The sequence below is a fragment of the Lepisosteus oculatus genome, chromosome 11 (genome assembly GCF_040954835.1).
Source record: "Lepisosteus oculatus isolate fLepOcu1 chromosome 11, fLepOcu1.hap2, whole genome shotgun sequence".
Taxonomy (NCBI): domain Eukaryota; kingdom Metazoa; phylum Chordata; class Actinopteri; order Semionotiformes; family Lepisosteidae; genus Lepisosteus; species Lepisosteus oculatus.
The window spans coordinates 31,379,841-31,405,475 of NC_090706.1; the positions used below are offsets into that span (position 1 = coordinate 31,379,841).

At 35.4% G+C, this 25,635-nt stretch overlaps 1 protein-coding gene across 10 annotated transcripts in view; it reads left to right on the forward strand.

The window, feature by feature from the left end:
* The window catches only part of LOC102695531 (teneurin-2), an 822,495-nt gene that overhangs the window by 480,701 nt on the left and 316,159 nt on the right, over positions 1-25,635 (forward strand). For all 10 annotated transcript variants that reach the window (XM_015349967.2, XM_015349971.2, XM_069196089.1 and 7 more), the window contains one exon: positions 8,175-8,462. In XM_015349967.2, the coding sequence (XP_015205453.2) occupies positions 8,237-8,462 (226 nt within the window). In that variant the 5' untranslated portion in view covers positions 8,175-8,236. The remainder of the gene's footprint in view (positions 1-8,174; positions 8,463-25,635) is intronic.

The window sequence follows — 25,635 nt, forward strand, 5'->3', positions numbered from 1 at the left end:
GTTAAAAGGATGGCTGCATTTTTTCATATTTCGGAAAAGAGCCTGTTGAGTGTGGGCTCTCATCTCACTGAACTATTCATTTTCAGCAGAGAACTGTTCGTGTTAGAGAAAGGTTTTTGCAGCTGAGCAGAACTCTATCCTGTAACTCGCAGCTGTTTCAGATAATAATGTCACTGGCTATTGTGAAGAGATAGATGAGGAAAAGGCTTTGCAGATTCGCAGCTCAGAGAACAAAATTCAGATCCAGTGTGTGGCTACTGAATGCTTGACTGCACTCAAAATGCTTCGGAAGTTATCTGTCAGCATGAGAGCTACGTTTCATTAAGGCTGAACTTTATCAGTTATTTGTCTTTAAAATCAGATGTATTATGGCTGTTATTTTATTGCCTTAAGAAACTGAGATTGAGGAAGTGTTTGTGAATAACTGTAGTTACTTAAGAATGTATAGCATATTTTCATGAACAATTACTGTACGTTTCTGAAAGTTTCTTATAGAGTGTGTGTAAAGGAATTCTAATTGAGATGTGCTTTGACTTTGTTAAAAAAAAGCTGGCATGGAGTAACATGAATAATAATTAACTTGTTTCAGAAATATGCTACCGTTGACTGCATACTGTATCTGGTTTACAAAACATTTTTTTTCTTATGGTGTATAAAAATATTCTAAGACTTAATTTGCTTTGCTTTTTCGTTAGAAAATCTATACAAAATACACATCCCCTAGCATTTTATGGTGTTTTTACCGCAAAGAGCTTTACATATTATAAAGGACCATTTCTTCCTGCAGTGAATTGCAATATAAACCTGGTTAAAGTGCAGCAGCCTTTATGCTGGTGAAAAAAATAAAATTTGCTTGACTGTTTGAATGGGGAATGGGGAAGGGGACTATTTGAGAGACTGGATTACAAACCCAGAGTGGAGTAGCAGTACACAATGATAAACACCCCTACTCTTTCAAAAACAAAATAGTGCCATGGATTCTATAATGACCAATTAGTCAGGACCTCGGTTTAAAGTATCAGCTGAAGAACTGGCATTTCCTATACCATGGTGTCTCCATTCATCTTATTGTAGCATTGTGTTTTTGGAGGAAGTATGGCCCATTGAGCAAACTGCCACCTTCGTCAACACATTCTCCATTTCTACAGCAGCCAATGTGTGTTTCTTATTTGGTTGATCTCCTATTCCAGTACTAACTAGACTCAATTTTGTTTAGCTCAGAAAATCTGATGGAATCTGAGTTCAGAAATCTAGCATCAAAGTATCTGTAAAAGTATCAAAGTAATCAATTAATTGATCAGAATTCTATGGTGGCCTTGTTTCTTTCTAAGAGAAGTATGATTACAGGCTTCAATAGGTTTACAGTGATAATAAGAATATACACATAAAAAATATGCTTAATAGATTGCTCCCTTGAAGAAGAGATAGAGCTCTATCTTAAGATCAGTTTGTGTATTGAGCTTTTTTTAGTCTATAGGTGGGCAGATGATGTTATTGGTTTGAGAAGCTTTGCTTTATTTACTGTGTGAATCGTGAGACTACTACTCCCAGAGCTGTTTAATTATACACCTCAATGTCAACCATATGCTTGCAAATTTGCTCAACTGAATTTTTCAGTGAAGTTCAGCATTCATCTCAAAAACTGTGTTATATTGTTGGCGCAATCTCATTTTTTAATTTTTTTTTGAATTAGTTCATATAAATACTTCCAAAACATTAAATGTGTAATAGCCTTCTTAGATTAATGCCTTACATAATGTGCCCTTTATGAGCCATAATACCAACTGTTAATCAATGGACATTGCAGAACAGCTTTCAATATGACCTTGTAGACTTTTTAATTAATCCTTATTAAAAATATTGACTATTTGTGACTTCAGCTAGCTGAATCTGGCATGCTTTTTCATTGTAATTAGGAGGTTAGGCCATGCTGCTTAGATTGCAAATTATATCTTAATGATTTTTTGTTTCCTATAAACATTTAAATCTGCAAATGGCAAAAGCCCCATTTATCGTTCTGTGGTTTGTAATTATACTCTTGAAGTTGGGATGTTGCAGTTTACAAGTACATAAGTGATCTCTTAACCAGCCTCACTTGGAATTGAGCCTAGAGCGATAAAATGACACTAGGTCAGTATGTTCTTCACTTATTTAATTCAAACAGTGTCTGGTAAGTTGATACTATGAGGATTTTATTTATTTTTCCAGTAAATTACTTTTGGATTCTGCCACATGTGTTGTTTTGGCTTTTTTATGTATTGAATCCTTTGTCCATACTGTCTATGTGCTGAAACAAGAACAAATAAATTAATTTTGTGGTGATGTGCCATGTCGTTGTAAATATTCTAACAGTCTGACAGATTAAGAGACAATGAATACAGTGATCAAGAGACTGTCTTTAGAAGCTACAGTTAACTTCTGCCCTTTGCTGTGTTCTTTTTTTTATTCACATGATTAATAAGGTCAAAATTTTTTATAATTAGCTACAATTTGATGTGTAAATTTCTTAAGAATTAATTCAGTGAACTTGATATGATAGACACTTTGGTGTTCTTGGACTGAAATACGGGTTAGTGATGTCGTATTGATTTTTAGAGCATGACATAAAGCCATAATAGTCTCTATTGCAACTATCCACATACTATTAACAAGTTATCAAACAGTTTTAGACATTTTGTTCAGGATTAAGGTAATTTTACTGATTTCCATTTTTTGTACAATAGACCTTGGTTATCATATTTGTGTTACTCCATTAATACTTTATACATATCTTTTATTCATAAAACATCTTGAAATGTCATTTGTTAATTCTAATCTGAGGTGCTATCAGTATAATATTTTTTATCAGTGATATTAATGGCAGAAGGCATGTACACCTCCACACTGACATTTTAAATTTTGTATCCAATTTTCTCCAGTCAAGTAAAGGTGTATGTCAGATCATCCCACATTCAAAACAGAAGCCCAGAAAGATGTCATAGAATGTACATCTTGAAGACAAATTCAAGGTCAATTATTTTAAATAATATTATATTTAGTATTTAAATGAATAGATAACACAAATCTCTAAGCTGTAAAGTAGAATTCTACTGATTTACAGTGGGGCTATGTAATTATTAGGAGGCTATAGAGAGGCCTATTTCATATTGCCCATTGCCCAGGATGAAATGAAATTGTATCATGAACAATAAGTTTTTCCATTATGATTTGCCCACCGGGCAAGTATTTTTTTACAGAACTGTTTAATACAGTTGAGCTTCAAAATCCCTGTGTCACCATCATTATATGATTATAACAACAGTATTACATTTGAAATACTGAGCCAAAAGAAGCAGAATCACAAATGGAAATTTTGCCACATCCTTTTCAAGTAAATCGACCACCTTAATAGCCTGGCAGGTAATATATAAATTACACGGTTTGATAATAGTAAACACACATTTACGAAAACAGGAAAGTACAGGTAGGGCAGTGCCTCAGTATACTCCAACACATAATATTGCAAAAGAAAAAGAGGAGCAAGAACAGCACTGACATCAAGGTCTGAAGGAAGTCATGATGGAATATGCATAAAGTGTATCAGTCTGCCAAATTGAATAATGAAAGTAAATGATCTAAATAACTACTCTAGCACAGAATATATGCAGTGTACAGTACATTGTTTTGGTAAAGAAAGAAACGCGAAAAGAGTACCTTGGAATGTTATTTAAATATACAGTAAGCTAAACATGGAGAAATTCCTCTTCTGTATCTGTGATAAATGAAGGATTCGATCCCTTCAGTCAAGATCTTCAGCCCCTCAAATAATAATGAAAGTCATCCGAAAGAAGTTGTACTGCAGTGCATTGACACTGACTTTTTCTGTCACTTGCTGAAATTCCATCATATGCTGGGTGAAGTTTGAAATATTCTTTTTATTTTCCCATATGTCAGAATTAGATGTGGGCTTGTGGGTGAACATTGGTGGCATCGTACCCTTATAGTAGTTTATTCAAGATTGGATGCCATGCACCCAGTGGGTTATATGCAACTTAATATTTCATTGCATCCTTCTGTCTACACTATAATTTTTCTTTAACTGTAGTTTCTCCCAAATTCTTGTAGTTACAACATTACTGTATCATTTCATTTGAACTTTTCTTATTGTCTGAACTGGCTTCTGTGTGTACCAGTGATTTTTCATATTCACATTTGACATCCAGTGGAAAATATGTAAAAATAACTTTTCAGTTGCTACTGATGCATACATGAGACGTTCTGTCATATAATCTTGAAAATTCTAAAACTGCCTTATGTCTCAAAACTATTCAGAAGACAAAGACAGACAGTTTCTTTTTTCAGAGTTATAAGACCTGCAAAATTCATTATTATAGTATTCATGGGGTTTGGGGATGCTGACAAAAAATACAGCAGAATAATTAAAACTACTGATTAAATTAGATGAGAGCCTCCAAGTTAATATTTTGCCCTGTTTGATGTTTCGTTAGTATGCTATTTATTGGTATTGTGACAATGCGGGAGTGGGAGGAGCCACGGCAAACACAGGTAAAAGGCGACGCCCCATTTGAGGGGGTGGAGATACTGATGTGAGGCTAGCGAAAACCAAAAAAAAAAAACAAAGGAAAAAGTACACCACTTTCCACAGTGGCATCTAGACTAGACTATCCCTCTCTAACAGGGACCAGTCTGGAGGTAAAAGAAACGGCTTGGCAGAGCGGCAGCCGGACCGGACTGTCCCTATCCTGTCCCTGTCCCTAGGGTGCAGTCTGGGGAAAAAGAAAAACCTTTTGGAACAGCGGTTATCCTGTCTGGACTATCCCTGTATAGCGGGCTCCAGCCTGGAAGAAAAGGAGGCCAAAAGGAAACTCAACCTGTCGCGGTGAATCCTCACAGCGGGACAGGAGACAAGAAAAAAAAAACATTAAAAGAAGCAAAAACAAGGCCTCAACGCTCTCCTTATATTCCCCTATGGGGACTGCCGATGGAATGTTCTCCTCTTGCGAGAATGGGTCAGGACTGAAGTCCTGCTTGCTCGCTCCACCGCAGTGATGTGTGTTCTTAAAGGGGTCTCCACAGCTGGGGGTCCTCCTTAATTAGCCAGGTCAGTTGTGGTTGCTAAGGTCATCCTTAATCCAGGGCTCCGCCTCCACACTGAACACGCCCCGGCGTAATGCCACAGTATAAAGAATATGGCTAGTATAATAGTCCTTACATTTATAATAAATAAGTTAATTTAAATTAATTTAGCATTTTTCAGCCATATTTACAAAAGGTTATTTTTTATGGGCTAAACAAACCTGTAGAATGTTTTAGAAATATACCTAGTAAAACAGGCTTCATGGGAGGAATTTAACAGTAACCAGTGCCTTGTAAAAGCTCTGTGACCTTTATTAAGTTCATTCCAATAAAAATTATTTTCACTTGCCCATGCCTGGTTTTGGCTTTTATGTTTGAATTTCTATTTATTTGCGCTCATGTGGAAAACGTGATTATAACATTTTTGATTGTGTTGCCTTGTGATGCACACCCTTTGAAGCCATACCATTGTTTTAAGTGTCCATTAAATATTTGGGGGGGGGCAGCAGAGTGGTGCAGAGGTTAGCATCTCTGCCTTGCAGCGGGGGGGGCCCTGGGTTCAGTTCTTAACCTGGGCTGCTGTCTTTGCAGAGATTGTTGTGTTCTCCCTGTGTTTGCACCTCTAGGTGCCCTTGTTGCCTCCCATAGTCCAAAGGAATGCTTATAGGTTAATTGGCTCCTGGCCGACTTGTGAGTGTGTGCATGTTTGTGTCTGTATGTGCCCTGTGATGGACTGGCACTCTGTCCAGTGTGTATTCTGCCTTGAGCCCCTTATTTGCTGGGATCAGCTCTGGCTCCTCCATGACCCTGTATTGGATAAAACTGTTAGAAAATGAATGGATGGACAGATATTCTGGGGGTCTATCTGAGTGTGAAATTATCAAATTCATGTCTCTGATACATACTGCATGAGCACAGAAGTTCCAGCTGTTGGTGACTGTTTAGTCAAAGCACATGTCTGAAAGAAGTATTTGATTTATGTGATTGTATAAGTGGGATGGTAAAGGGACAGGGAAATTTGCTCATATCCGAAGTGTATTTTTCTAGTGTCTTGTCCTTTTTTTCCACACCCCTGGACAACTCAGTGGACACATTTAGATCATTTTCAGATTTGGTTTATAACAAACACCCCTCTAGGCTTTATAGTGTGTTGGAATGGGTGCCTTAATTAAGAACCACATGCTTAAATTCACTCTGATTGAAAATCAATAAGAGAAAGTGTTTATAAAGTGGTTATCAGAGATCTTGTGAGCCCAGAGGTGGTGGTTTTCCTTTCCTACGTCAGTAATTTGCATCATTCAGTTATTTTTGTATGAATGTCTGAAAATCCGTTTCAGGATGATTCTAACAACCTGTGACGAATGAGGTCAAACAGAATCTGAAAGGGCATATTTGACACATATTTGACACTTACTGTTGACAGCAGCTTGAGTTAACAGCTCAGTGATCTTCTTCTGCATATGTTCTCACCCAGTCTCTTGAGTCCATCTGCGTGTATCTTGATGCGTCTCGGTGTCATCCACCCCACACATGTCACTTAAAATACAGTCTGTCTCAGGTGCAATAGCCCTGTATATATACTACTGGGATTGCCCACCTTTGCTGATAAAAGGGCTTTGTTATCTACAGGAACCAAAGCTGGGATTTGGTGGTATCTTTGCAACGACAGGGACTTACAGTACTTTCTGTAATTACCTTTTTCTTTCCCGCTTTAGAAAGCAACATTTAAGGAATGATCATTTTGGAAATAGTAGTCATTCTCTCCAGTTGTTCTCTGTTACTGTGTGGGGTTTTTTTCCAGTTTTCTTTGTTGTGCAGGTGAAATGGAAATTTCATGTCTGTTTTTGTACCATGTCTCAGTGAAACTAATTTCTGTGGAACTGACACAGACACAGTGGTCCTCCACTTATAAGATTCATTGGTTCTCTCTCCTTTTGTGAGCACAGCAGTGGGAAGTATACAGTATAAACTTTAATTAAACAACATTGCAGTAACATTTTAATTATGAAAGGTTGTGATATGCTATGAGGTAATATCACCTTGCTGTTCTAAATGTTATAATAGAGTGAAAGATTTAATTACATTTGTAAACAGGTCTAGTTTAATGTATTTTTTAATGCTTAATGTTGACAGTGATGTCAAATGAACACAAGTAGTGGTGTTGTGTTCTACAATTTAATGCTAAATAGCTTGTGTTTATTTTTTTTTACAACTTTATAGATTAATGAACAAATAAATTGTTATAATATGAATACATTAATCAAACCTTCTATTACCAAATCAGTGGTTGTAGCTGTTGAATTTCAACTGTCTATTAGGTTTAAAATAGAGCGTGGTGATCTAAAAATTTAATTTGCTTAATATGATAACTGAGGTTAGAGGTGAAATCATTTTTGTGGTTGAAATTCATCAATAATTTTGATTCAAAGATACATAAAGGCAATTTTGTTTTTGTGTCAGTTGTTAGTTAATGACAAAGAGTAGTTAATTATCTGTTTTGTTTCTTACTGTATGTTCAAAATATCTTGTCAGTTATGCACTTCTAGTGTATACTTACCAAACACATAGGGCTGTTAGATGCCTTTTTAGCTGTTGTGGTATCCTAGTCTCTTCAAAAACATACTCCTGTGAGAGAAATATGTGCTTTCTTATTGTCTCTATGTCTAAAATAATAAATCTTGTGATGAAGTCTGAAATATTGTACATAAAAGCTGAACTGAAAGATTTCAGTTAGTATTTGGTTTTATTTTCCCCTTATGCCTCTCAGTGATTTAGATTTGCTGATTATAGGACTGTTTTCTCTTTCGTATTCTAAAATGCGACAGCATTTTCTATAATGTGCCTATGCTTCAAATGAAATAAGAACTTTTGCTCATTTTATAAAGGATTTTTTCTCTCTCAAATCACAAAAATATCCAATGAAATAAATTCTGGAAACAATTGATTATACATTGTTTATGCAATGATATACTACAATAATGGTACCTTTTATTAGTTTAAAATACTTTATCTCTAAGCTCTTTCTTTGATGCTTGAGTCAATGCCTGATTAATTTTAAAGCGTTGCTCTAATGGACATTTTCTGTTATTGTATTCTAGGTGACAGGTCAGAATCACAGTTATCTCCAGGGGTTCTGCATAGGTCTTGGTGTGCAACGGCCATGGATATGAAAGACCGCAGGCACCGCTCCTTGACCAGGGGTCACTGTGGCAAGGAGTTCCACTACACCAGCTCCTCTCTGGATAGCGAAGACTGCCGAGTCCCCACCCAAAAGTCCTACAGCTCCAGTGAGACTCTCAAAGCATATGACCATGACTCAAGGCTGCATTACGGGAGCCGTGTTGCCGACCTTGTACACCGCGAGTCTGATGAATACTCCAGACAAGGTGAGTCCAGACTCCTCTCTAAGGATCACTGTCACTTCCAATCCATGTGTTTACGATGGTCCCCTAAAGTCACTCCTTTTGTTGTCATTGTCACTTTAGCTGCCTTTGGATTTCCACTTTACTTTCAATTATGCATCAGCTGCATAACTCATGACGTTGCTTGACTCGGCTGGGATTACCTGCAATTTATTTAAAATGTAATGTTTTTGAGCTTCATATACCATGTCTTATTCAAAACAGAAATATGCTGAGATATCTCTAAAGTACCCATTTCGTCAGATTATACAAGCGAAGCTATAATGAGATGCCAATTGAGGTCAAGACATCACTTAATGTTTTCATGTTCCTGACAGTTTTGTGATGTTTGTTTTTGCACTTCATGAAAAGCTTTGCCATCTTCTGCAAAATAACATTGATACAGTATAGCCGCACTGTATTCTGAACTACAATTGGTGAGACTTTTAGTTGCATGGTATATGGCAACCACATTTACTTGAGTTTAATAATATACGTATTTGTTTGCTGGAAGACCTCAGGAGCACAACACATGTGTTCAGCTCTGTTGATTATGCAACACTAAACTCTTTAACTATGTGAGAATATTATCATGAGAGATTGTGATATGACTAAAGAAAACTGGTATTAGTACTGTATATGTAATAAAAATGAACCCTTGCTGTCGTATGAAAAATATATTTACAGTATCATTGCCAGTTAAAGACATCATTTTAAAAGGTATATTTAGAACGTTTCAGTTTGAAAAAAAGAAAATCTCATCGCTCTAATTTTTATAGAATTAAAGTTGAGTGATTTTCTGTAATTATGGAGATTTACAATTGCCATGGTGAGATATTTTGCTAATGTCAACATTGTCAGGAATATTTAATTCATAGTTATATGGCAGTTTATCTAATAATAGTTTCAGCTATGAAATCTTCACTATGGAGTTGGTTAACATACTCTGGAGAACAATGTGCAACTCTTTTACTTCTCCATCTCTGTGTTTTGAGATGTACCTTATGCAAAACAGGGTCTTAATCCAGCACCATCTGTATACTGATTGTATTCCCAAATCACTGTCACCCCCATTCTCATTATTAATCACTTCAAGAAGAACCGTGCATGGTGAGCTTGAGTATTTTGTAAGTACAGTATAAGACAGTCTTCAAACTGAAGGCTCATGCTGATAAGTGTGCATCCTGCATGTTCCCCTGAGATATAAGCATATTGCTTAATTAGGCATTTAATTGACCACATTAGTGATAAATATGATGCTTTCACTTTAAAAATCCACATAGCGGTGCCAAAAATAATAAATAACTGGTGCCAAAAATAATAAAAAAACAGGATATTTTCAAAGAGTGATACCATTATTATCTGCAGCAAATCCAGTTAATGAATGCATAATTATCTACTTCTTTCTCCAGACATTTTAAAGCATGGATTGAACACGAGTCCAAGCAGGCTTCCGCAGAGTTTGTTTGAGTATGCCGCAGGACATTGACAGAAAGGAAAAGGTTTCCATTGGTGAACAGTGCTTAGCTTCCCGTGTCCCTAATTGGATCTAGGTTTTCATTTCATGTGATTCTCAGTTACTGGGCAATATGTATATCTGTTTGTTTAACCCTCTGTCTGTACATCTGCTTCCGCCCCCAGTCCTGCTAGACTAGGCCACATTAATGTCATAATTAAGACAGATTAATATTATGGGTGTATGAAGTTTAAAATAAGCCTAGATCTGATAATGAAAACATTTCCTAGGGTCAGGGGTTAGGGTAAGTGTAAATATTTGCTCCTGAACGTGATCTAACCTGTAAGACTATAATCCACTATTTTGATCGGTTCCTTAAAAATCTCAGCCAAAACTGCAAGAATTTGTACGTAACAGGTCAAAGCCAACTTTAGCTTCAGCTTATTATTATTTTTTTGTTTTGATCTTGAATTAGCTGTCAAGTCACACATTTTTGGATTATTTCATGCTTTGTTCATATATCACAGTAAATCTTCATTGGAGAAGATCAAAGCAAGAACAAAGCATGCTGGTGGGTATTAAAAATAAATGAATTCAAGATTAAATGCATTATATGCATTGAGCATCTGTTTAGAACTTGCTGCATCCTTTTCAGATCAGAAAAGAGATCAATACTGGATTCAGTTAAGAGTCTCAGAAGGCTCTTATCCTTATTTCTCAATTAGCTACTTCCTCATTTAAAAAGAAAACAGCATCTGAAAACATCCAGGTAGAGCATGACAAGAATACAGATAGAGCTTCGATTGAGGGGTAACTGTTTCTGCCATTAACATTATTGTAGATTGTTCATTCTGACTATGATTATGAAACAACAATGTTTTTAGGAGCATCTGTTGCATATAAAAACAAACACCTCACACAGAAAGGCTTGTTCTTCTCATTGAAAATGAATTTTCCTTAGTAGATTTAGCTATAAGGCTGACAGGTTGAGAGCTTAGGCCACAAAAATGCTGTAGTTATTTCTATGCCTTTTTGTTCAAATGTTCCAAGATAAAACATTTTAGTCTTTATAGAAAAGCTTAGACTTATTTATCAGCTTAAAAAGAAATTAATCATTTAAAATTGTGTATGCAAGAATTCCTACTCACAATGTCATATTGCCAGAAGAAATAATCTTATATTAGATTCCTTTCCATGGATAAAGAGATCGTTATATAGAATATTCAGGTAACACATAAATTCTAAAATTCAAATTTGAAACACTAGATATAATAATAAATAATGTGTATTATTACAAGGTAAAATGCAATTTACCTACTGCAAGGGTAAACATATTTCATGTTGATTAGTTTTTCTTGACAAGAAACAACGGGTAATTATTTAAGATAAATGTTTAACAAATGTAAGGGAACAACTTTTTTCTTCAACTTTGATATCACTATGTTTTTTTTACTGTCAATATAACAGGATAAATCAAAAACATTTGGAGTCTGTTACCTGAGGCAGTTTGAATTTTGTTTCCACAATAAGATAAGAGCCAAAAATGACAACCACCTGGTTTGTAGAGCAAACAAAAATGACTCAAAGGTGAATGTTAAAAATCCAACATGCAACCTTCGAAAAGATCTAACACAGAGACCTGGGATTTACTTCAGTTTTTCTTTAGTTTAGTTTCCCAAGGAAATAATAAATAGCATCATTATAATACAGAACAGGAGTTATTGTCTTTCCCATGTACTCTATGACGTAAAAGTTTTTTTAATAAATAATGACGAATGTGGATTGATTTAAAAATTTTAAATGTACGCTTATTGCTTGCTCATACTGTAGTTTTTTGTTTCCAATAAACATTTTCCTTCTTCCAAAAAAAAAAACTTTGTCTTAAGTACCACTTTTAGAATTTGAGATTGATTAGTAGTTAAATCAGAGGTCTCCAACCCATTACTTGGAGAGCGCCAGTCCAGGTATTCTTATAGGTGATTTACTTCCTGTAGGTTATTTAAAGATAGGTTATTTAAAAGCCATATTCCTTAAGCAATTGGTCATCTAAGCAAATAGTGATTCAGTGAAAGGAACGCTGGTCCTTGAGGGCTGAAGGATAGTTTAATTTTTGTTCCACATTCCATGATTGAACACACCACCTGTTTAGAAATTGATGGCTTAAAGGCTACCTACTGTATACAATCTGCTGATGTGGGGATCACCAGGATGAGGGCTAGAATTCCTTTAGTTAAATTTTTGTAACCTAGCACTTAGTCTGCTTGCAGTTTATTACACAGATATTACTGACGTAATCTTAAGAATTAAATTTCTTTTTTTAGTAGTGAAATTTGTTTCATCAGACTAAACTTACTGATCGTAATGATGTGAAACATATCACTTTCAGATATGATGAGCACAGACCTATTACTTTTTTTGTTACTTTTATTAGATGAATATAGCTCATAAAATTACAGAGTTTAAAACAGGAACATTTAAATGACAGCCATAGTCAAATGTACAGATTGTTTATATGTATTTATTCAACTCCAGCACTGAATTACTTTCAGAAATTGTTTAACAATCATACCTCATTACTAAACATTAAAACAAGTCATTGTGATGTACATCTTAGGTGATTAATTTAAGGTGTTACTGATCATTATTATTACCATATCAGCCCACTAGAAAAAGCCTATGTTAATTTTCTTGTTCAGAAAGTAGGTTGACATTATAGTGTATTGTATCAACCAATGCAGCAATACAAATAAAACTTACTTCCTGTACTGTAAGTAATTTTATCACATATTATACACAGGAACAATGATTAGAACTAACCTGGAAGAAAGAATTTAAGGGATAGCTGACATGGATTTAGAAAAGGTACATCTTTGAGTTCTTTGAATATGTACAGTACTGTAATGGATACAGATAAAGTGTTTATGTTTATATTTAGATATTCAGAAGGATTTAAATATAGCTTCTCATAAAAAAAAATCTCAAATTGCAAGCAATAGGCAATCAAAGTGATATGTGGACAGATGGTACAAATGAGGCATAAATGCTCAAATTGGGGTGATGCAATTAGTGGGATACTACAGGGATCTATAATAGGACTACTCTTTTTAATTTATGTCAATAATACAGATACTGGTAGGGCTAGCAAACTAATCAAGTTCACATATGATACCAAACTAGGAGGATTAAGAAATGCTGCAAAAGAAACTTAGGTTTTACGACTGTTTAAATATCTGACAGATGATATTTAATCTCAACAAGTGCAGGGTGTTGTATGCAGGCAACAAACACATAAACTGCATATACAGTATAAAATGGGAATCACCGAGCTTAAAGTGAATTCATATGGGAAAGACTTCGGTGTCTTGTCTTCTGGGCAAGGAAATTTAGTTGAAGGTGCTGAATTAACATCAAAGGATGCCCTATTAAAATAGTACAATGCATTAATAAGTTTTGCAATACTTTATACATTTTTGGGTACCTACAGTATATGCAAGCTAGATATTGCTGCTCTGCAATCGGTAAAGAGAAGAACAGATACATTGCTTAATAAAAGAGCTGAACCTTTTTAGTCTAGAACAAACAAGACTACTGTATGTAGGGACCAGATTCAAGTAATCAAAATCCTGACAGATATTGCAAAAGTCAATCATATGGACTTCTTCAGAATCAATGAATTGTAATACAAACAAAAGGACAAAAGGATATGACGTGAAAGTGTATTTCAAACTGAGAACATGAGACATAAAGGGAACTCACTTCCCAGCCACGCTGTTGAAGCTGCTAACCTTGCTTCTTTCAGAAAGTGCTGATGAAGGTTTGTAGTTCAATTTGCTACTGAAAACAACATCGAACTCTATACGGCCTCCTATTGTTTTTAACTGTTTTTATGATCATAAAAATGATTAAAATCATTTTCTGCAAACTTTAGATGAATACAACAAGTTATGTTAACTTTGTGAACCCATGGGTAAGCATGTTGGCAGTTAAATTGTGGCTGTCAATATGCAGTATATTAATGTAGTTAATTAGTAAAGACCCAGGTCAGCCCTGTAGTTCATAAAGTGCTGGTTCAGATTTGGACTATGTCTTTAGTTACCCACAGTCAGCATTCATCAAGAGATGGTACAGAGTTTGGCTTGGTTGGTCTGAGTTGTTCAAACCTTTCTCACCTTTCACCTATATCAACAACTGTGAGAGTTATACAGTACTTTGAGCTTTTAAAGAGGGGCTTCTGTACTCCTATTTATCTTAACTCAGCACTGGTAATGGGGTGCTTGCAGTGTGAAAAATAACAGGAGCCTTGGCAGTGCATATTTCTGATGTCTTCTTCTCCTCCATGTGCAAAAGCATTGTATTAGGAAGCTGAAATGATTGAGAATTGACATTAAAAGTTGTAGTGTGCTCTGTTCATGACAATAGCAGTTGTTGAAGGCTCCTTTACGTACCTAACCATGGTGGAATCTCATTGCTTTAAAGGTTATGCAGTATGTGAATATATGTGGTATTTTTTAAATTATAAATGGCAGATTCTTTACCTAGAAAGCCTGAAGTTGACAGAATCATACTGCCAACAAAGGTTTGTTGTCTGTTTACAATGTCACATTCAGAATAAATGTTAAGACAGTTATTTATGTTGGTTTCCATAGGGCTTTGAAAAGAAGAGGCATTGATTTAAGAAAGTACTTAAATACAGCAGTGGTTTGTATACCTGGAAACCTGAAAATCAATGCAGTTAAAAATCCATCTACACTATGACAAATACTGTACATGTGTAGTTAGAGGATATCACTTTAAAGCAGGAAGGTTTCTTAAATTCATTAGGTCACTGGTGCTGAGGATCCCCTGTGCCTTGATTTTTGTCAGGTCAGGGCATTGAACCATAAATTTATATTAAAAAAAGTTAATTGATTTTAACTTCTTTCTGCATTCAGATCTTGAATTCAGAAATAATGTATGTAATGCTTATGTTTGCAAGACACAAAATACATTTAAATCAACTGGTTTTAAAATCATAGCTTTCTAAACAACTCCTAATCAGTTATCAATTAATGATGTACAGAAACAGATGGGAATTACGTTGTGTCAAACAAACTCATAATAAGCATTCTGAGTGATGTGTTGAGTCATTGGTTAAATTCTTGGTCATTTAAACAATAATTAAATGAGAGCAGTTCTGAAACCTAGCATCTGGTACAGTGTTTATGCTAATTTCTAACTCTGTCCTACTATTTAAGAGATGAAACTCAAAAATAGCTAAATTAAAGGTTCAATAAGCTTAATTAGGAAAGTCCAGTGCAATGAGCAACAGAGGTACTTCAGGACTAGCACTTGGGAAAAACTGCATTACAGTATATCACTCATTTACTCGCAATTGGATAAACCTGGAAAAACAGTCATATTTAAAATATTATTTTCAAAATCTTTCCACAATTTAATGTATGGGCAATCGAGCTATGTTCTAGTTCAAAAGTACATGAAACAATTTCGACATGTTCTTCAAACCTTATGTATTTACAACAGTAGATTTATAGTTTTTTATCCAGAATTGATATACAGTATATCACTTCAAAGTAAACTGGTACAAACTTGGCTAGTGTCTTAAATACATTCCAGAGTAATAATTAACAGCCCTTTACTTAACATTTTAATATTTAAGAACATTCCTCTTTCCTGAAACATATCCTATTGTGTGTTTAGGAATAACTGCTATTATATCTAATAGTATTAATCAATTTTCTTTTTCTAAATCCTTTTGCTTAGAATGAATGCATACATACTGTAGACTTTATTCCTGATGCACTTTAACACATTTATTTTTAAATTTCCAGAGGCCTGAACTGAAGTTAATTTGGAAACAAAGCAAATAGGTGCAGATTTGCTTAAGGGTTTCATTTTTTTTTCATTTGAAAGCTTTAAGCAAAACTGAGTTCAGCTGGAGGTGAATTTGCCTTTTCACTTTGATGCTTTTACCCCACAAATGCAAATTTAGTTGACAGTGTTTTTAGCCACTAAGAAAGTAAAGTATAACTTAACCTTCTTGTTTTGAGAGGTCTTGTACATGAAACCCATGCTTAATCATTATACAACACAGGTGATCACCTTTATTGGCAAGTTATGACTTCATCTTCATCCTTGTTTTTTGACCATACCCACTGAAGCGCTCAGTCTATTACTGGACCTCAGACAAAAGTTTGATCTTTGACTATATGTTTTGTGTTCATCAATAGCAATTTGAAATGGACTAGCAGGTCTTAAGGAGTTCTCCCCTTTGTCATGGCACCATATTTGAATGTTTTGTAGGCTAAAAATTTAATTATTTTTTCCATCCCTTGAATACACACATTAGAAAGTGGAATACATATGCGTAAACTTACAGTAGTCACCGTGTTATATATACTTTTAAAAAGTAACTCATTAAAAGTTAGATGATCCAGGTGTACAGGCAGCATTGTGTCATAGAAACCTGCAGTATCAAAAACTAAACACTTTTAGTATTTAATACTGTAAATATAACATGTTTAAAAAAGAGTCACAAAAGTAGGATGTTAAAATTAATTCATAACTCAGCAATCATTATCGTATAAGCCTTCTTTTGACCATTCCTCCATGCAAAATCTCTCCATCTCTTGCAAGTTGTGTGATGGGTCTGATTGAGTCATACTGTAAGCGTTCTGTAAGGATTCTGATAAAAAAATCAAGAACACAGGTGATCTTTCAACTGTTTGGTGGTTGACTCATGCATGTATTGCATTTCCACACCATTCTTAAGTTATTTGTGACAAATTTTGTGCTTCATGACAAAAGGAAATACGTTCATCATACAAATTCCTGGTAAACATTTAAATCCACCTGCTAATCTCTTCTAACTAGGACACCAGGACTAGAGGATGCAAACTAACTCAAAATTAAACAGAATATTTACCATTTTTTTTCATCATGAGCGTCACTTTTCCATGCTAATCATATTTCTGGTGTGTCTAAAAATTCAATTAGTATTGCATCCAACTGCATTATGTGTTCCTATTTGACTTGAAAGTCATTTAGTTGCTGTTTGGCTGATTCATTTCCTTTCCTTTTATGTTGCCATGGAACTTTGCCATAGATCTCAGCCTTGAACGATGTTCTTAGAGGCATAATACCGTATGTTATTATGCTGGAGTTTTTTGAAGATACCCAGATGTTGTCCTTGTGTGTGTGACATGCTCCTTAACCACTTTCCTGACCACATTTTTGTAAAAAATGTCTCACACCATCTACCTTACTGGGTAGAAATCATTCCATTAATCATGTATGACCTAATGATGGACACTGCACCTGAAACTGAGATGTCTCATGAATTTATAACTGTCAAGATAATATATGATATTCTTTACAGCCCAGTGACAATCAAAACTCCTTAAATATTAAGTGTCACTCAAGGTGGCTTACAAAGTTACACAAATACTGCACATACAAGTTATGGCTTATTTATTTAATTTTTATAGTAATTGAGGTTGAAGTTATTAAGTAATTACAAGTCCCTGTATAATGGTCTAATGACTGTAGTGTTCCAGGAAGAAATCACAAAGCAAACAATTTTTGGAAGCAATTTTTTATTTCCTGTGGTAAGAAATTGGATGGACAGAAACCTGGTGGAATCTGGGCTTCAAACATTCTGTGTAAAGATCTGGAACATCAGTGTTGATGACAGACAAACAAATCTGAATGTTCAATGCTGGGCTTCCTGAGAAAGTGTATTTATTGCATTTAATCTCATTTAAAAAAGAAAAATGGAAAATTAATTAATATCAGTAAGATTTTCTAACAATGTGACAATGTTGGCATGGAAAAACTACAAAGAAGAAAAAGCTACTGTACATGTAGTTATGTATCATGGGATACTGAAAGTCCCAATTCTGTCTGAAAGGTAATCTTCGAGTGAGATTTACAGAGAAAGAAAACATTAATCATATTTCATTGTTTTTTATTCAGGCTTGTTGAAAGTGTTGAATACTTCACATTGGGTTGGGCAAGCGCTGGTACAGTACTTATTGGTTGCATGAGATCATGATTTACAGTGTTATATATGGTACATGCTGTAAATCTTTTTCAAGGCTGCTGTAGCTTGGGTGGTATTGTGAAACAATATTCTCTTACCAACAAAACCTGAAAAAAACCTTGATGAAACAATGCTAAGAGACTGCTCTCAAATCTAGAAATATGACTTTTTGAAATAAATGGCTCTCTATAATTCATTTTGGCAGTGTTTGAAAAACAATAACTGCCAGACATACCGTCTTTTTAGAAATACATATGTTATGTAAAATGAAAAACAGCATTGTTATTGCTTAGCTATTTATTTAACTGACTTCAGTGTTCACCTGTACTAGTTGCCAGTATTTAAATACTAATGTCATGGTCCTTGAATTTAACATAAGACTTTAAGCAAGCTGTGCCTACCCTAAACATTTCTCTGTTATTTGAATCTAATATTTGAGTGCATATATTCTCAGAAGGCTTTGTATCTGAGCCGCCTTTGCAAGGCTTTATGATTAATGAGTATGGTTTCAATGCCACAAATCTCAAACCAATTTGAGAAAAAAGAGTTCAATGTTTCAATTATTGATAAGGAGTAGAGTGATCGTTTTAACAGTTTAACAAATACAGAGTTTTACTTTCAATATTCAATTTCTCTATTGTGACTTATAAAAACTCTTTGGGTATGATTTACATTATTATTCCATTTTTTCTTTATGACTGTATAGCATGAAATGAATTATAAACAAAATAAAACTTATTGTCCTGAAGATCATTGTCTTGTAAATGAAACAAAGAAAAGTATTCATTTCCAACACACCATTCATAAAGTAACCATTCATATTCCAGAGGTGTAGGGTAGTGCCCCTAACTCTTTGCAATTACATTGTAGTTTCATTCAAAGATCTATGGCCATATCGCAATTTTTTATGACTCTCATCTTGTGCTGGTTCAGTTTTCCTGATTGACTGAGGCTTTGGTATGAAAGTTAGGCCAGGTGCTCATAGCATCCCCTTGTTAATCCAAGACAAAGGAAATGCAGGTTGAGTCAGCTGTGCAGCTCAAGAAGAGCTTTGTCTGATGGGGAAATGTAATACGCTCAGTACCAATCTATAACCATGCCAGCTAGACCCACTCTGTTGGCGTAGCAATAGTGCGTTTTTGATGAAGTCCTTAGGATCTGGGTTTGGATGCTCAGAGCAGCTGCCTCATCAGAAAATAGCTTTCATCTCTCTCCAAGTGGCAGATGAAAGCAAGACAGTTTTACATCTGTTTCACATGGACTTGTTCCTCTTTGGATCAGTAACTTGAAAACTACAGCTTAACATTAGATTCACATCTTCTGTAAAGTTGTTTTTAATTACGTACAGTTACAGGATCTTGTGGCTGGACAGTGTCAGAGCTATCTCGTACACACTTAATGTTGTACATTTCTTTCCTGTCAGAAAGGATTTACTTTGCTTGTCTAATGTAAGTACTTACTCGGGGGACTCGATTATTCCCCTATACCAATTAAGACGTCTTCAGCATTGCCTGTTTTTTAATGTTGCAGTGATTGACTGCATGGTCTTTTGTTATCTATGTGCTGTGTTGCTAATAACAGTCATAATGATGTGCTATTTGTTGGGGGAACATCTGAAGCTCTGTTGGACTTGTTCTTTAGCTTTTCCTGTTACAATTAACACTAAAGGCTCCCGAGATGAGTTATAATACAACACTTGTGCTGTGGGATGTTTTAGTTTTCTTCATAGTTGGTATTGCAGTACATTTTAAGCTCTGCAAAATAAATTCTATCTTGAGCAATATTATCTGCTTTTAACACATAATTTTGATACTTTTTTTCAATTGAGTTAACTAATTTTAAAATGTTTTTTCTTTTTCTTTTGCTTTTAGCACTAACAATATTAATAAGTAGTCGATTTCAGCATACCCATCATTCAAAATAAAATACAATCATCATCCATTAATACAAAAGGAAAAAATGATGTGTTATGCCATATAGGAACACAATTTCACAGCCCTGAAGTACTAAAATAATCTTAGAAAAATAATTATAGCTGCATTAAGAAAGGTGATTTTCAATATACAGTAAGTTCAAAGTGGTGACCAGATCTTCCAAACATACTCTGATCTCGAGGAGATCATGCTGTATGTCAGTTTTTCCAGAGGTCGCAATGCACTGACTTGAGAGAGACACATTTCACCAGTAAGTACCTTGGAAACAGACCATAGCAGCAAAATACATTTCTTAGCAAAATGAACAAACACAGAAAATAGACATTCTGAATCTTATATAATCCCTGTGTAAAAGATACATGAATTAAGTCAATTTTAACAGATTGAAGCATGTTCTTCATTTACAGCTTGAAGAAAAGCTCTTAAGGTTGTGTTTTATAGATAGATCTGAAATAAATATTTTATGATATTTTGGAGTGAAAGGACTTTAACTGATGGTTAGAAGAAAGGGTAATAATGAGAGAAGGCCCCTCGGGGAAGAAATAGTGAGTGTCAGGCCTAACACAGATTCTTATGATACAACTCTTCTTGTCTCGTCGTAGTTTGAGATTTTGTCCAGTCACCAGTATTCTCTTTTCTTGAACATTGAGACATTGAATCTGTGTGTAAACATACTGTATATGTACAGTATTACAACTATTTTGCATTTCAGAATTAATCTGTTAAGTAAAATCTAATAAAAAAGCCAGTCCTTAAGAATGGTCCCAGTTATTGCAGACTCCCTGGATATTTGGAGAAGAGCCAAGTGATTTCTTGGTACTCTCCAGTGGTTTCACAGAATATCTGTTTTTTTCTTTTTTATTGCTTCTTTATTTGTGGTCCATGTTTTATATTGGTTCAGGCCTATCTACTGTATAATCTGAAATATGGTAGATTTTAAGAGCTGTTCATACTCTTGTGAGTATTACAACTTATGTCTTCAAATGTAATTGAAAACCCAGACTTTCTGTTTTAGGTGGTCCATGCGAATCATTGGGCTTTTTTATGCTGAAATGATTTGTTAGTGATCAGGGTTCTTCTTTATCCCGAGCAATGTTATTAGATGCTTCATTATTGTAATGTCATCTAAATATCACTGCTGCTTCTCTGACATTTCTCCTTATTTTTCTTCTCCTGACTGGATCACAGTAGTACTAAATAGTGCTGATCCTTAGGTGCCTGAGCTCAGTACGAATAGGGGTGAGCTGATGTACTGTATGAGGGACAGTAGTGGTACTAAAGCACTTAACCATGATATACACATGCATCAGAAAGACCACCGAAACTAAAATTATTCTGCAGCTAGGATCACACATTCTCCCTTCCCTTAACGACAGACTACTGTTCTTTTAAATTTTCTCCATTCATTGGAAGTTTCATTTCACACCTCTCTGCACCCATTCTGACTTCACACCTCGTGATTGGCCTCTCTTTCTGTCCCCTGCTCCCGCCTCTCACTCCTCCTCCCTCCCAACCTTTGTTCTCCCGCTACTTTACCTTTGCCTACTGCCCTGTCTCTCTCACACCTGAAGAAGGCTCCACGACCGAAACGCTGTGTTCTTTTTCTTCTTTTTTTCAGCATGGAATAAACCTATAACTTGTTCCTTTGCAGCCTACGCATGCTGACGCAGCTACCCACCTGAACTACATGATATACACATAACATCAATGTAACGCACTTTCAACACATTTTCAAGCCACCTTTGTTGATAACAGGCAAACATGGGGACTTGTTAGGGGACTAGTTTACGTGTCTACAACCGTAAGCGGTTTCTGATGTATAGCCTTTTTTTGTAAGCTGAATGGAAAACTATGGTGGTGGTTTATATTTATTTATCTCTGACACTGGTCTGTACTACAGTGTCCCTTACAGTATATCTTTCTCAAACATTCTCTGTTAAAGGTGTTCACTCCTGGTCCTGGAGACCTACACAAAAGTCCATTGAGACCAATATCTATTCAGAATAGACTGCTAAAATCTGAGTTGGACTGAAATCCTGCAGACACACTGGTCCTGGAGGACTGGGATTGGACAGCCCTCTGCTAGATGCTGCTAAATGCTCCTTGGTAAAATACGTTCCTCAACCTATTTCCAAAGCACTTTTACTTTTTCATTATGTTAAAGAGGTGAGGTGGTAATAGTTCATGTTACCCAGTCTTTAGCCAGTTTCTTGCCTGCCATTTTCTCTGAACCAAGAGAGCCAACATTTTGACACGTCATGCAGCCGAGTTTCATTTTCGTTTTAATTACCCCTGGGTGTTTGATTATATGAATTTCAAATTGTTCAGTTGTCCAAATGATTTGGAAGCACCTGAGTTTCCTTACCCAGATTCATATCATCTTCACTTAATTATTCATCTGGCACATCCTGCTTTTCATTTTCCACTGCCATGCTTTTAGCCAGAGCATCGTCATTAGTCCCAACCACAGTAACAAACATCAGCAGTACAGCCCATATCCTGCATGCTGCTAGAGGCTTGCCTTGTTTTGCAGTATGTTTCAGCATAAGTTAAGTTAAATTAGAAATTGCTTTGGTAGTTTTTTTTACAAAAAAATATTTTTATATATCTGAAGAGTGTACTGTATGTGATTGCCTTTTGGCCATTTTTACATGAAGAGGTTTGAAAATTCACCATTAAAAATGTTAATCTACATTATAAGCTTTTTGAAGCTTTTTTTCAAAGAGGTAAAAAAAATTGTCTTTTGAAGTGTTTTTTTTCATCTGCACCTCGTGACCATCAGCTGCTACTCATTCTGTATGTGTCCATTGTAGTCAAACCTACAATTTACACTGTCAATGCAAGCAGTGTATCAGCAACTATATTCTAGTTGGCCTCTGCTTTTCTCCTGTTCATTTAATGTAAAGTTGGCTGATGACCTGGTTGCTGGATTTTATTGAAATTATTAGACATATTTCATAGGCATGGATTTTCCTGGGCATACTATACACTTGACAGATTTACCCACTTTTTTTTCCAATATGAAATATCCCCTGTCACTACCATTCGATGTCTTGTGTGACTCCCTCTTTACTCCCTTTTACAGAATCCTGCAGATAGACTTTGGTGTAATGTATCTCAGGGTTCCTGTAAACACGGCTGGCACTGTATGATGTATTTTGTCTAGCCTTGAACCTTTTAAGGCAGAAAAAATCATATATGGTGCGTTGTCTGTGATGGTATTCTAAAACCTCCCAAGCTCATCAAGTATAACTACAATGTTTACTTAGGATGCATTTACTGTGCTACCTTTGCAGGCACTGTAAGCCCATTCATTAAAGTCTTGGAATAAGTAAAACTGGAGCACTGTGAGAATCATCTAAAATAACTAGAGACATAAATGGAGGAAGTAAAAGCTCAGCTGAGACAATATTTCCACTATTTTGGGTCAGTGAAATATTTGAAAAGCATTTCATAAACCTCTTAAAATGGTATCAGTATGTTTAAACTTAATTAATGGCACCAAAATAATTTCTTAAGACAGTGGCTAAAGTTATCCAGTTGGCAGGACCCCTCAAACTAACCTTGATCTGTAGCCGTTTCTTTTTTGCCTACCTAATTTCCCCCCCCCCTACATTCTGTGCTAAAATTGCTTTTCACACTTTTTAAGTGGCAGGGGTCCTGGAAAGCATATTTGTGGCCTGTCCTTCAGGGTTCTGTCACTTTGAATTAATTTTAAGCTTGTCTTTGAGTGACAGGTGTGGCAGGAGCTGACACTTTTATCAGAGAAAGGGGTATTGATATGGGCATTACCTCTGTTTTTTAAAGAGAGCCCCTTTGTATTTATTAGAAGAGAAGGTTATGAGATAAGGGGCACTTAACTAGAGTGATTTCTTAGGCAATAGCTGAGATCTTAGCCTAACATAAGAACTGATTTGATACCGATTGCAGGGTTTTACATAAGAAGTAATGTTTTGCTCATGAAGGACTGCCCTGGCTTGTAAACACTGAGAATTTATGTGGGGCGGCCTATAGCTTTGTTTGCATTGAGAGAATCAGGTGGCAGACATGAAAAGCAAATGGAGAGTTAGGTTGCAGTGATGCTGAAATTGTATAGCAGTATATTTATGTTGTAATAGGAAGGCAGGCTCAGATAAGATGACAGCTCTTGTCTGAACATTATTCCCCAAAAAGACACTAGACGTCAGATGATGATTTAAAATGCAGGAAGCAGAGGCTTTGAGAGTCAACACAAGTGGAGAGAATGACGGATGAAGGAGGGAGTACGGACTCTTGGACATTTTTTTTGTCAGTTTTGTGTTGTTTTGAGCTCTAGTTAGAAGCTTAGGCTTTTCTTTTGTATTTTACATTTTTAGAGTTTTTTTGCATTGTGTAAGAAAGCCCTGGGTTCATTTTTTTCATAACAGCAGCATTTGTGTCTGTTCCCAGATCCGCCTTTTTTTTTAAAGTCCTGCTATGGCCTCCTGTGCCTAATTATGCCATAATATTTATTCTGTTTTATTTTAATCTATTCTAAGACCTTAGTTTTAGAAAATGAGAAATATGACCACAGAAAAAAGTACCTTTAATTGTTGTTTTTTTGTTGTTTATTAGCCATAGCAATTACTGTAAAAGATACTAAAAATTAAAGTAATCTCTAATTAAGTTACCTTAGAGATCTCAGTGTGTCTTGGCTCCCTCATTGCTAATTGCAAACCCAGAGTTTAAACATGCTCACGGCTCTTTGCACATTACACTACTAGATGGAAAAAAAAAACAAGGCAAGCAACTGTTGACTTTTGGATTTTAGGTTAAATAGTGTGTGTTAATTAATGATTATGATTTTTTAGAATTTCTGAGTTGCAGAAACCTGACACTGCCTTCCTATGAGAGCAGCGGAAACAGTTCTGCGGGATTAGCAATCTTTGTGTTTTATGTAAGGTCACAGTTTTGTACGCAGGGCTACTGCTCACGGTCACTGAAGGTCATCCCAGTAGAACTGTTCTTAGACCTGTGCTCCCTAAACGCTCTTGCCATGTGCTCACTTTTCCCTTAGGTATAGCTGACTCAGGCATTGTGCCCAATCTGTAGTACAGTATTTGTCTAAAATCTAACTGTAGCATCTTGACAGGGACTGACCACCTTTGTGCAGTGGAATTACTGGTTGTTTTAGTTTCTTGCTATTTCTGGTCAAATAAAAGAACAGGCTTTTTCTCTTCCTAAATAGAAAATGAAAACAAAGTTTTCCACACATACTGTACATATTTCAGAATGCCTTTTTACAATGACTTCCTCATAGCCAGTGAGAGTAATATAGCAGCATTACTGGAAAAATGCATATTTCCCTAAGATATACAAGGCATATACATATACAAGACTCTGTAGCTGTACAATGTAGCTAAAAAGCATAATTTCTTTATTTAAATATTGTTTTTTTTTACCAATTCTTTTGTTTAGATTTACAGGTATGTTATACAGTACTGAATCCATCTACAGGTATGTATAAATAAGTCCAGGTAGTTATAAACCCTTTTTTAAAATATTAAAAGTGTGAAATGTACAGTAGAAACTACCCAGAAATGCTCTGTTTTCTAATTAATATGATTATTTATCATCAGAATTGATTAAAAACATTTTTTAATTCAAAAATTATTTTAATTCTGAAGTTGTACTTTGTACTGTTTTATTTGTGCTTTTTTGTCCTTATGTACTCTAAAAGTTCATCTGCATTTTTCATCTACAATCATCAGG